General features: G+C 41.2%; 1 protein-coding gene across 1 annotated transcript; it reads left to right on the top strand.

Annotated features, from left to right (window-relative positions):
- Positions 1-11,119: 11,119 nt before the first annotated feature.
- Positions 11,120-11,506, top strand: LOC143553228 (auxin-responsive protein SAUR50-like). The gene has a single exon (XM_077043261.1). It carries the CDS (start codon positions 11,120-11,122, stop codon positions 11,504-11,506), a length of 387 nt encoding a protein of 128 aa, XP_076899376.1.
- Positions 11,507-12,448: the final 942 nt, after the last annotated feature.

The raw sequence follows: 12,448 nt of genomic DNA, 5'->3' as shown, positions 1-12,448 counted from the left end.
TCCAACTGTGATGACATCACCGCCGGCTGTCAGTGCCATATTTACTGAATCTTTCACTGAGCCGGCGGTTACTTTCTCTGCGGACTCCGCAGCGGCGACCACGGTTGTGAGTTCACCTACGGTGAGTTCACCTCCGTTGGTTTCTACTACCGCGGCGGCCTTCACCATGCCTCCGTCATCGGCAACGACGGCCGATCCTTCAGGTACGCTTGGGGCTTCTCGCCAACCTCTGCCTCCTTCCCATCTGCCTGACCTCTTGGTCGGATTTCCCTTGGGTTCAGGTGATGGGTTTGGCGGCTATCGGCCTGTTGTCGACCCTACAGGTGCGTAGGGTTCTTTTGGCCTTTTTTTTTTTTTTTTTTTTTTTTCATATCATCTTTTCCTAACTGCTTTTTGTTTTTTACAGTGTCGGATTCCAATGAAGTGTATGTTCCACGATGGAACATCCGCCGAGGAACAACCCTTCGCACGCCTGTGGAGTGCGTGGAGTGGGCTCGTCACGCAGCTCCCAGTGGTGCGTTGGGGGAAGCCATGGCTAGCTACCAGGAGGGTAGGCTAACCAATGAGCTTCGGGTTCTCCTGGCCCGGATGCAGCCGCGCGTCGAGCTGCTTTGTCGTGAAAACGACAAGTTAAAAGCAGCTCGCATCCAAGAAGTAGCTCAGGCGCGGGCTGTCCGGGAGGAGAATAGGAGGCTTACCGCAGTGGCTGCGGAAAAGGAGAAGGCCTTCAAGGCCCTCGAGGTTGAAGTTCAGGCCCGGCTCGAGGCCCGTTCCAAGGCTGCCCAAGCTGTTAACAAACAGCTTCGGCTGGCTAAGGAAACTGCACGGAACGCAACCGAGAGGGCCACCAAGGCTGAAGCTGTTGCTGAGCCTTTACGCCTCGAGAATGAGGAACTCAAAGCCAAACTAGAGGCGCTCCAACAGGCTCATGATGCCTTGGCGATGGAAGACGCCAAGAAGCTCCAAGAGATCTTGGACCAGAGGGGCGTGCTTGACCACACTGAGCGGAAGCTAAAGGGCGTTGAAGAGGCTGCTGCAAAGGAAGTGTTGCTTGCCAACCTCAATAAAAGTGAAGCCGAACGCGCCCGTAACCAAGCTCAAGCCGCCCTCCAAGAGGCTCTGGTTGCCAAGGAATGGCTTCTTCGAGAAGCGTTGTCTCAGGTAAGCTTAACTTCATAATGTCTTTACGCTTTTCTTTGTAAATAGAAATGGTTTTGATACTTGTATTTTTTCTTTTTGTAGGTTGTGCATCGGGTCTTCACGGATACGTCTTATGACGATGCTATGAGCGCAGCCCTCAACGCTTCTCATGAGGATGGGGAAAAGGCCGGCTTCCTGCTTGGTCTAGGGTTCGTTGAGAAAGGCATCCCGCCTTCCAACTTCCCTTTATTTGATGTGGATACTGAAGCTGTATACGACCAAGCAGTGAATCAGTATGCCGCCTTCCCGCATCCGGTGGTGGAGAAGGTAAACGAAGTTGCCGCTGCTAATGATGGGCTAGCTATCCTTAAAGCTTTCCTTGAACCGCCACACTCTACTGATGGTGCGGGTCCAAGTGGGAGTGGTCCTGAGGCTTGATCTTGAAGATCCCTTTCCACCATTAGAGAAGATTTTTATTTTTGTATAGCTTCTTTTGTATGCGGGTATGTACCCAGCAATCTTTGTAATATTTGAATTTCAAAGGAATAAAGATTATTTGCCAATCATTTGCCTTGTTTATTTCACGCATATTCTGATTTAACTTAGCAATTTCTTTATTACTTAGATAATTTAACTTTTCAACGTGGTAGATAATAAGTTAAAGTTTTGCGTCCTCTTTCATGATTGTGCGGATAAGACCGTCACTTGCACTTAGTAGGATGGCTAAACTTTACCTATATCTGACCTGCGTGGAAGTTTTCCTCATCTTTTCCTTTGAAATTTTCTAAGTGTTTAGAATAAGTTAACCGTTCGACGCGCGGTTGTCAATAGGTTCGGTTTCCTCCCATAATTTGTGCGGTTAGGACCGGCACTTTCATTTAGTGGGATGACCAAAGTTTACCTATGACTGACCTGCGTGAAGGTTTACCGTTTTTTGGGTTTATGCGGGTTTTGCCGCCTTCCCCACGCAACGACTTTCCCCGTAATTATGCGGTGAAAACCGACATATTCGTGTGGAAAGTTCATAAAGTATAAATATCAGCATCGATGTTCTAAGGAGAATCATTTCCATTAGAAGTGGCTCTGGGCCTTTTCTTTACAAATTTGGAATTGATCTACATGCAAACTGTGTAATTGAGCTCCCTTCCATGTTGTTGGGATGGGAGTGCCATCGAGCCGATATGCACCTGGTTCGGGATCTCGTTGTTTACGCAGTATGTAGTCTCCGGCATTAAAGCTGCAATTTTATTCGTGTTTTCCCCAGCTGGGGTTCTACACGCATCAGCCTGCTCAGCGTTCGTTACGCCACGAGGTGTGCGAGCGTCCCATCTCTGACAAATGCTTCGACGATGTCCTTTACGTCTGTGCATTCTTCAGTGTTGTGGCCTTTTGTCCTGTGAAAGTCACAGTATTTGCTCCGATCAGCATTGTGACGATGTCGGATTATTGGAGCCTTTGGCCATGGGAGCTTCTCAGTGGCGAATATCTCGGTGACGCTTTTGGTGAGTGGCGTCCATCTGGAGTTCTGGTTCGACTGTACGTTATCCCTTCCGCCTAACCGATGTTGCAAGCCGGATGAGGTGTCAAAGTTTACCCTTGACTGCCAAATGTCTAGCTTCCGCTTTTTGTTTAGTCGGGCGGTAAGGACGTTGTCTTATCTTGTTTTCTGGGTGTAGAGGTTTGTGCTCTGGGGGAGATCTCTACCCAGTTGCTTATCCGTTTCCGCAAAGCGTTTAGCTGCTGTCATGATGGCATCCCATGTGGATGGCATGCCATCTTTACCCGTTAAGGTGCGGATGAGCTCTGGGTCGTTCGCGCCCTGGATGAAAGCAGCGCGAACAAGATCTTCGCTAATATTACCCAGACTTAGCTTCTTTGAGTTGAAGCGAGTGATGAAGTCTGGCAAAGATTCATCTTCCTCTCGAATGCATTTGAGGATTGTCCATTGCTCTTCGGTATACTTTCTTTGTTGGCTGAAGTGTTGGCTAAATTTCTGCTGGAAGTCTTCCCAATCGTAGATGTGGTGGACCGGTAGACGATCGAACCACGCTCTAGCTGCCCCAACAAGCGTCATTTGGAACATGTAACACCACGTAGGTTCCGTCCAACTACTGACGGTTGCCCCCGCTATGAACCTGGTCAAATGATCGTCTGGATCAGATATACCATCGTAAGTGCCGATGTTGGACATCTGTTTGGCACTTTTCGGGACGATTGCTTCCGCAATGTCCCTTGCAAATTTGGACGTTCCCGCCTTTGCAGCAGTTGGTGTAAATGTTTTGAAGAAGTCACGTGGGTTTCCACCTGCGTTTTTTGGTTTGAAGGTTTCTCCAAAACTCCTTCTCGGTTGGGAGTCCGTTTCCTTACGCTTCCCTTTCGCCCTATGATGAGGGTTTGCGTCACTATCGGATTCCTCCGAATCATTGTCCCAGTACTCTCCGAATTCCTCAGGCTGTTGGAGTGAACGTAAGCGTTCATCCAACTCGGCTTAGAATTCTTTTTGACGTGCTTCCGCCCACGCTTTAACTTCATCGAGTGTTTGGCGGGGGAGCCTCGTTCGTTGTCTCTCTAACTGGGTATCGGTGAATCCCAGTGAGCGATTATTTACTGCACTTGCCCCAGCTTGGGTAACTGGGGTAGTGTTCGTAAAATTTACTGCACTTGCCCCGGCTTGGGTAACCGGGGTAGTGTTCGTAAAAACTGTGTAGTCGCCGGTATTCCCCTGAGTAGCTGGGGTTGTGGTTACCGGAGTTTCTTTAACCATCTTTCCAGAAGTTTGAAAAAATTGAAAAGAAATGAAGTTCTAGCTTTTATGCACGGATGGCGCCAATGAAGAAACACTAATCGACCCCAGGCAGATTACGGATAATCTGGGGGTTAAATAGATGTTTCCCACGAGGGGTTAGACCCGGCAAAGATGGTTCTTCTGATAACCTGCAAAACAGACACCGTGAGCTCGTCACTGAGTAGGGGGGGTACCTCCTTGTGACCACCCTCCGGCGTGAGAATCAGACTAGATTGCTCTTGAATATAAGTGTATATTAAGAGATTGCTAGAGCAGATATCAGGTATAAGATGTAAGATACAAGATAAGATGAGATGATCATACCATTTGGGGTATTTATAGCCGAAGGTAGGTTTCCAAGAGGGTATAGCCGGTTGAATAGTATTCCTGTTCTACCAACTGTGGCCTACGCACGTGCCATGCTGGTAGTTGGTGGGTAGGCAGCGGCTGACAGTGACCAGGCCTGCTGTGTACTATTCCTTTTCCACCAACTGCAGTCTATGCACGTGGTATGACAGGAGTTGGTGAGTAGGTAGCGGCTAATAGTGACATACAGTACAAGAGCATGCTGCTCGCCATACTGTTGTCAATGGGCTGTCGTATCTCTGGTCAGATCTTTTGCTCATACCTCGTCAGGTACAGTACAAAAGATCTTCCAGTATCGTACGGACTGGCTCATTTGGGCGGGAGTATTCCCCCTCCCGCCTTTGTGTGGGATTGTTCCCGGCTTTGCTCATTCCTTCAGGTGACTACTGAATTATTGAGAGCTAAGTGCCTTGTGCGTGTAGCCTTGCTGCGCGGGTGGCATTCCCTGATGGCTTGTATCCGCAGCTGCGGGAACAGGCGGAGTACTTCACCATTGGGAGGCATTTCCTGCGGGAACAGCTTGCGTACTGCGCGTAAGGACGTCACGTCTCTGAGCATGGTGGGTCCTGCGGATCCAGTTGGTTTCTGCGCAGACGTCTCTTCAAGGTGAGTCCTGTGGGTCCAACTGGGCTCTGCTGGGACCTACCTCTTCAAATCATAAATAAAAACTGAAAATCAGTTCAAAATGTAACATTTTTCAATTTGTTGGTCCCATAATAACTAACTAATAATTATTTTCTCCATTCTTAGGGACTTGTAGAGAGAAATAAAGAGTGTAGTTGAAGAAAATTCCATGTCATGGACTCATGTCATAATGTCATATGTTGTTGGGCTGTAGATTATTAGGGCCTTAGAGCCTTAGAGTTAGAGGTGGCAGGCGGTGAGTGGGCCAGTGGTGTAGTATGGGCCGGTGATGTAGGATGGGCCAGACTAGAAAGATATATCAGAAGACAAAGGGTAAGCAAGTAAAAGAACTAGAATGCATTAATGGTAACTTGGTACTTTTGCCAATAACACAAGTGCAACAAATGGTTATATTGTTTATACTAGATTAATCAATAAAAAAGAGTTTTTAAGATGATGTAAGATATTTGGCTCTCGAGTTACCAAGGTTTTTGATGCCAGTGTAACAAAAATTGAAGCAGATGCAAATTGAGTAGCTTAAGAGAAAGTGAACGCGTAGAGATTCCCAGTGTTATTGCATCTAAGTATCAGGATGCGGATGCGTGCTTGGAGGTTCTTCACATAAAAACTAAACATTTTAAATTCAATTGAAAGTTTGTTACTGGTCATTAAGATGTCTAAAAGAAAGATTTTTAATAAAAGTATGAACACGGAGAACGTTTTTAAGAAAGAAGGTAAGATAGGGCTTGGTTAAGATTTGGTTATCATGTCCAGGGATTGGAATAGTAGAACCATTGCCGATGATAATATTTCATTAATACATTACATGTCCAAAAATTATATTTCCCATACCAACTGAAAAGTAACCCCCATTAACTTTTGGATGACGTGGAAAATACGTATGAGATTGTTGGAGGAAAGAACATTCAAATTTGAGACTGTGTGTAAACATTTTCTGATTTCAATCCCGACCAGTAGATGAAAGTTGGTTATTAAAATCCAATAACCCAATAAAAAAAACTAAATAGGTTTGATTTGATCACTGTGGTTACCGATGTGCGTAAATAAACAAAAACAACTTAAATAAAGTTCATATCAAAACGTGGATAAACATATTCTCGAAACGCCCCTTTTATCAAAACTAGTTGTTATCAAACTTAAAACAAAATGTTAAACATGAGGACTTAATTCCAATTGTTAAAACATTGGGTGGCTTAAAAAGACAAATTAACAAAATTTGAGGAAAAAGAAAAAAAAAATACAAAACTTCCGCCTCCAACCGCATTCAAACCCGAGACACCCCAATGTATAACATTATGCTATATAGATGTCGTCCTATACAATCTTATAATAATTAGGGATGAGTAAATTTCTGTTTGTACCGAATTGATACCGACCAAACATAATGTGTACCAATACAATATTCATTTTCATGTTTTCGGTATCAGTACCTTTCGGTCTCGGTATTTATGATAGTACCGGTACTGACTTAATAAAGTCTTTTTCTTGATTTTAGAGGAAAATGTCATCCAATTGATTAACAAGTTGATATTAAATATATGGCTAGCCTTTGAGAAAAGAAAGAAGAGGGTCATATAGGTTTTGAGAATGGACGAATGATACAATCATTAAAAAGCATCTGTGGTGGACCTTGTTAATTCAACCAATCGTGAATCAAATGTGGCTGGGCTCGTTAGAGGAATCCCCGACACTACGATCACTTTTTGCTAATTTCACTTTAACTCATTAAGACATTGCTCACGTGGAAATATATGCATCAAGTATTCATATGATCTCCAATATCATCATCGACACTAAATTCCATTGTTGTCCCACCGATTAAGATATATAGTTAGTTTTAGTGTTTAAACGAGACGCCTCCCATTGTCGTTTACCGACGGATTATGTATGAACGCATGGGCGGATGATGTTCTTCAAAAGTTAGATGGTTTTTGTTACTCGATCTTTTCTAAAATTTGCGGTGGAAGTCGCCGATAACTTAATGCTCAAGTGTAATGTGGATTTAGATGTAAATTGTTGTTGAAAAGATATGTGTCAAACTGTGAAAGTGAAGTTTATATCCATCACAACTTTAAACGACATGGTTTATTTATTTTACTAAATCGTAACGTTGTGCCACTACAATCGTAACTCATGATGTTGTAGTCATAGCTCTAGTCTTCATAGTCTGGTTTTTGTTTATTAGATAATGTTGTAGCAAAGTGGGAGCTTATTTTTTTGTTGGAAATCTGTTTGAACTACTTGTCGTAAGAAATTTGTAGGAAAGTTTTGTGGGAAAACGACTTGTTTTCTAGTAGTGATTTAAGGTCATAACGATGGGAGTAAGAGACACAAAAACCAGACTATGAAAACTAGAGCTATGACTACAACATCATGAGTTACGATTGTAGTGGCACAACGTTGATTTAGTAAAATAAATAAAACATAAATTGTGTTTCCAGAACAAGACATGATAAAAAGAGAAAGAAAGTCATCATACAAAGAGGACGATCGGAGAAGAAGGCGACAAAACCAAGACCCGAAGGCAAAAGTGACAGATAGAGATGTAAAGGGAGATCGATAAACTAAGGATAAGAACCATAAAACTATGTTACCATGCAAAATAGTTAACTACTTATAATAGTAGAATTAAGATAATTATAGAGGACACCTGAAAATAATCGTATTCCTTAATATAGAAAAATCACAATAAACTCTTTTACGTCTCTAACTAGTATCTAACACTAATTAAAGAATGTATATTGTAAGTTTTTTTTCAAACGGTGACTTTCACAGTTAAGTTATCTTACTGCGCGAACACGTCGCTCCCCACCACCCTACTCAGGCCAACTATTTTGACATGATTGGGATCCACGCTGGCATCCGAGTTTGGCTTGAGATTCCCGGTAAAACTCAGTTGGCTCACCTCGCCCGAAGGCATGACAGGTTTTAATGCCTTGACAAAATCCGGTCGGAATCAGGATTCGAACCCGGGACATCCGGGTCATCCATCATGTTCCTGGCCATTGAGGCAAGCCCCGCTGGTTGAATGTATATTGTAAGTGACATTTGTAAAAAGTAGACTTACTAATTATAAACCTATAATAATAATAATACTAGTTGCGTGCCCGCGCGATGTGGCGAGGTATGCACGCAAACATGTCATCGAATGCGTAACCGGGGTTACCGTTTCTTATGTGCGTGACTTCACAATAGTACGCGCGTAACCCGGAGATAGTATGTTCGTATTGCGGCATTGAAATCTTAACCGGTGTTCGTAAGCATGTCACACAACAATTGTGCGCGCGCAATTAGGTGTCGGTGCACACGTAACACTACATTGAACTCGTCTTGATCGGCAACCCGTTTCGTTTGACATTGTTCTAACCCGAAATTCGTTATGACTTGACCCTTTTCAACCCAAACCCGTCCCGACCTTAAACCAAGTTAACCTTTTTTGTATCGACTCATTCCAAGTGTTAACCTTTTAGACTCATGACCCGAACGCCCGAACCCGCCCGATTCATTTGCCGGTCTTTAATGGTAATCACGTAACACGTTAAGTTTTAAAATGAAAAAAGTATAGCAATACTATAATCAAATTAAAGAGAATAAAATACTCGTTTTTATGGTATAATGTTTTTAAAAAAATATTAGCGTATGAAAAAGTTATAAATGTTTTAAACGTCGTCGGGATAGTTAGTTTAAAATAAAAGGTATATGTGTAATTATTATATAGATTAACAAAATTTTATTAAAGTTAAAGGGCCAAACTTGTAATTAATTTTTAATAACTTAAAAATCAACCGTAATATAGCTTTGCTATTGCTAAAAGACAAAATTGTCAAAATACTAAATTGCCGTTAAAATGTCTTAATTTCATGCATTATAGTTTGTATTATAAGCAATAAGTTTGGTACCTCTTAAAATTTAAGTGGTTCATCACTCATGGTTTATATACACTATAAATATAGATAAATGAGTAAAACAAAAAGACAGGTGCAATAAACCGAGGTGGTAGACTTGTCTTGGAGTAAGACGACAGAAACAAACTAATAATTAAAAAGAGAAAATATCTTTCGAACAATCTTAATCAGTCACACTTGCGACTCACTGGCATATCTGGACCTTTTTGATGCACTTTATTCAAATATATCATGCCTAGCTTGTTGTACTACCTGTACCCATGCCCCTTATTTATTTCACTTAACCCCTAAAGAGGTCCAACCACTTACGTGTCTTGTGATTGTCATGGTTACCTAGCTAGGGCCTTCATATTTCTAGCCATCGCCAAGGTCCCAGTACTTCAGGGTGGTGTTTGTTTGGTGCCCATCAAATTGGATAAGTTTATTGAATATATTTTACCAAAACTAGCATATTTCACAGCCATAATGGCAATCATTCTGAACATTTGTTATGCCCCTTAAAAGTTAAATTCACATAATTTTAAGATATATATTTTTATTTTAAACTATGTTTATCATTGACTTAAATAAAACCTATGATAGGTAATTATTCGATAGACGTAATTACTCTTACAATCATATATAGGTTTTCTCGTTAGATGTATGTGTGTGTGAATAGCTTATTAGAGCAGGATAAGTAGTTGAACTCCTTAACCTAGCCGCCGCCAAAGGGTTTCACCTGTTTCTAAAAAACGTGAAATTCAAGTTCACCTAATGGTACACCCTAAACAGGAACTCAATCATCTTCATCATCAACATCAGAATCATGTCTTCCTTCTATGTGTTCTCCGATCTAAAGAGTACACGTGATCATCCCTTATTATGTTTACATAATTGATGAACATGGTTGTCGGCAACCCTCATCCTACCCTGCGAGACCTTAACGTCCAGGGCGTTAAAGCTGAGTTGGAAAGGGTTAATTAACGAGTGGCATACACTCTCTTTCATGGGTTAAGGGGCGCATTAAATGCAAGGTGAGTTAAAAAATGTTAATGGACTTTAAAACCCGCTACCACACACGCAATAATTTAAGAGTCAAATTGCATTAAATAAAGATAGATAAATGAGGGTTAAACAATTTCCTTATGATAAGATGGACTAAAATGGGGAAAACCAGCTGATGTGGTGTCCTTCGTGGAGTTAAAGAGCATGAATGTATATCACATGGTCTAAGGGGTAATGATATAAAAAATAAATTAAATTAAAAAAAAAAACCCTATAGTCAACAATTTGCCCCACGCCTACTAGCCCTCTCACCCTCATCTTTTTCGCACCCTTTCACGCCTTTGATGCGGTGTTTCACGCCCCATCACCTAAAGTGGTGGTGGCTCACACCCTTTTCACTCCCCATCATCTAAAGTGGTGATGGCTCACACCCTTGACATCCTTCCATATGTGAGTCACAGCCACTTTAGATGGAGTGTGAAACGTTGCATCCCAAGGCGTGAAATGGTGAAAGATTGCGAAAAAGATGAGGATGAGAGTGCTAGTAGACGTGGGGGCATACACATACCCTTAGAATGAAAGCAACAAAGTTTCTAAAATCATCTTTTGGTTAAACCGTTACATACAGATCCCCTTAAACTAGATCGACCATGCCAAACTAGAACATGGAACTTTATTTTAATCTTTTTGTTCAATACACTCCTGCAAAGGATTTGGTCTTTTGGTAATTAAAAGTTGTGACCACTTGAAGTTGAATTGCCATCTCAACTAATCTTTGATTTAAAAGAGTTCGAAGCTAGCTTATTTTGAGCACAAGCTCTATATTAAGTGCTCATTTCAACCCATTTTGCATTAAAATTATTGAACACGTCATCAATAGCATGCAAGCAACTCGACTCATTTACACTCAAGCTCCCCTATAGATCAGTAGTACACGTACGATATAAACAACTTGATATTATCCGGTAAGCCTTTGACTTCACACACATACGTACATATACATACAAACATACATGAACCCACAAATACATATATAATATACGTACCAGTATATCCATTCATATACATATACACATGTGATAATGTTTGTTCAATAAAGCAAGCATAGAGGTGACTCTACCTTAGTTGGGTCCCTTTATTATCAAATTTTCAAATCTCAATTTCTCATGCACATGCAAATGCTCATTATAACCTTCCTGCGTCCTCTCTCTTGCGGGTGTATATAAGACCAACTCAAGCGAAAGGACAATGCAAATCAAGTCTAAGCATTTTATTAAGAACTTAGAAAGTTAAAATGGCAAAGGTGAGAAATGGTAGCAATGCTAAGAAAAGCAATGGCATTTTGAAGCTTAAGTTAGTCATGGAGAGATTGCAAAAGGGGCTTTTCTTGGCCAGGAAAAGACACGAGTCATATTCTGGCGAAGAAATGGTCCCTAAAGACGTGAAAGAAGGTCACTTTGCAGTGATAGCATGTGATGATTATGTTGAAAGGCGATTCGTTATTCCTATCACGTACCTTCGACATCCTTCGTTTCTAAGACTCTTGGAAAGAGCCGCCGAAGAGTATGGGTTCGACCATGAAGGTGCGCTTATGATACCTTGTAGACCTAGTGAGCTAGAGTGGATGATAGAGGAGCAAATCGTGTCTCAAGATGGTGCGGATTGGCCGGAATTTGTGTAAAACCAAGGTAGAAAGTTGTTGAAATCATCAACAAAATGATCATTTCATGAAACAACAAGACCTCATGCAAAGGGTTTTGGGTGCACCGACAATTTATATACATGCATGTAATATTATTTTTATTTGGTCAATAATATTATGGGAGAATTGTGATCACATGGTCACTTCATGTGCTTTGCTACCAGGCCATTTTTAACCTTCCATGGTCACTTTTTGTGCCTAGCTACAAAGCCATTTTTTCTCTTATTATAAAAGCTAGTTCTTGGATCTTATGTAAAGCAATTTCTTGTTTATTTCTTTTGAAATTGTTGTTCTTAAATCATATTGTTCATCATATACGTTTGGAGTCTATAGTGTTAAAATTAGCAAGTCGGATACGCTGTGTAACGAGCCAATACAAATTCAATGTAATACAGTGTCTAAAACACTTGTACATGATATTAATTAGTTGTACTCGTGGATATGATACCAGAATATTTACTTTAAAATAAATATTCATCAATTCACCCAATAAAACTTTCAAAGAATTGAGCTAGTCTATAAAGGAACGAATTTTTATAACTCGTGCCACTAGTACAGAAGAGGCCTGAAGATGCGGTTAATTTCCCTAGAAGGTGCGGGTCAAGGACCGCACTTTATACCATCGCACGATCTGTTAAAATACAACCGCATCTTCTTCAAACCGCACCTTCTGCTTATATAAAGGAGAGCCGCACCTTCTGCTGCATCCAAATATGAACTGCACCTCTTAATATGAACCCTCTTAATATGAACCAATCCAAAAGATGGTGTTTTTGTGACCGCACCACTTGATTCTTTTTTATTTTTTTTTAGTTTCCAGAAAACAAATAATATTATAAATAACATAATATGAAATATGAATTTCCTGAAAAACCGAAGATGATAATATACAAAAAGTTTCATTGTGTCACAAATATATAT

The sequence above is a fragment of the Bidens hawaiensis genome, unplaced genomic scaffold (genome assembly GCF_021521415.1).
Source record: "Bidens hawaiensis isolate Kalapana, Puna unplaced genomic scaffold, B.hawaiensis_p1.1 tig00017158_1, whole genome shotgun sequence".
NCBI classification, from domain to species: domain Eukaryota; kingdom Viridiplantae; phylum Streptophyta; class Magnoliopsida; order Asterales; family Asteraceae; genus Bidens; species Bidens hawaiensis.
Note: the sequence above shows the minus strand (reverse complement) of the source record. Positions and strands in the feature narration are given on the sequence as shown.

Coding starts and splice junctions, on each gene's coding strand:
- LOC143553228 (XM_077043261.1), top strand. CDS start 11,120: ATGGCAAAGGTGAGAAATGGTAGCAATGCTAAGAAAAGCAATGGCATT.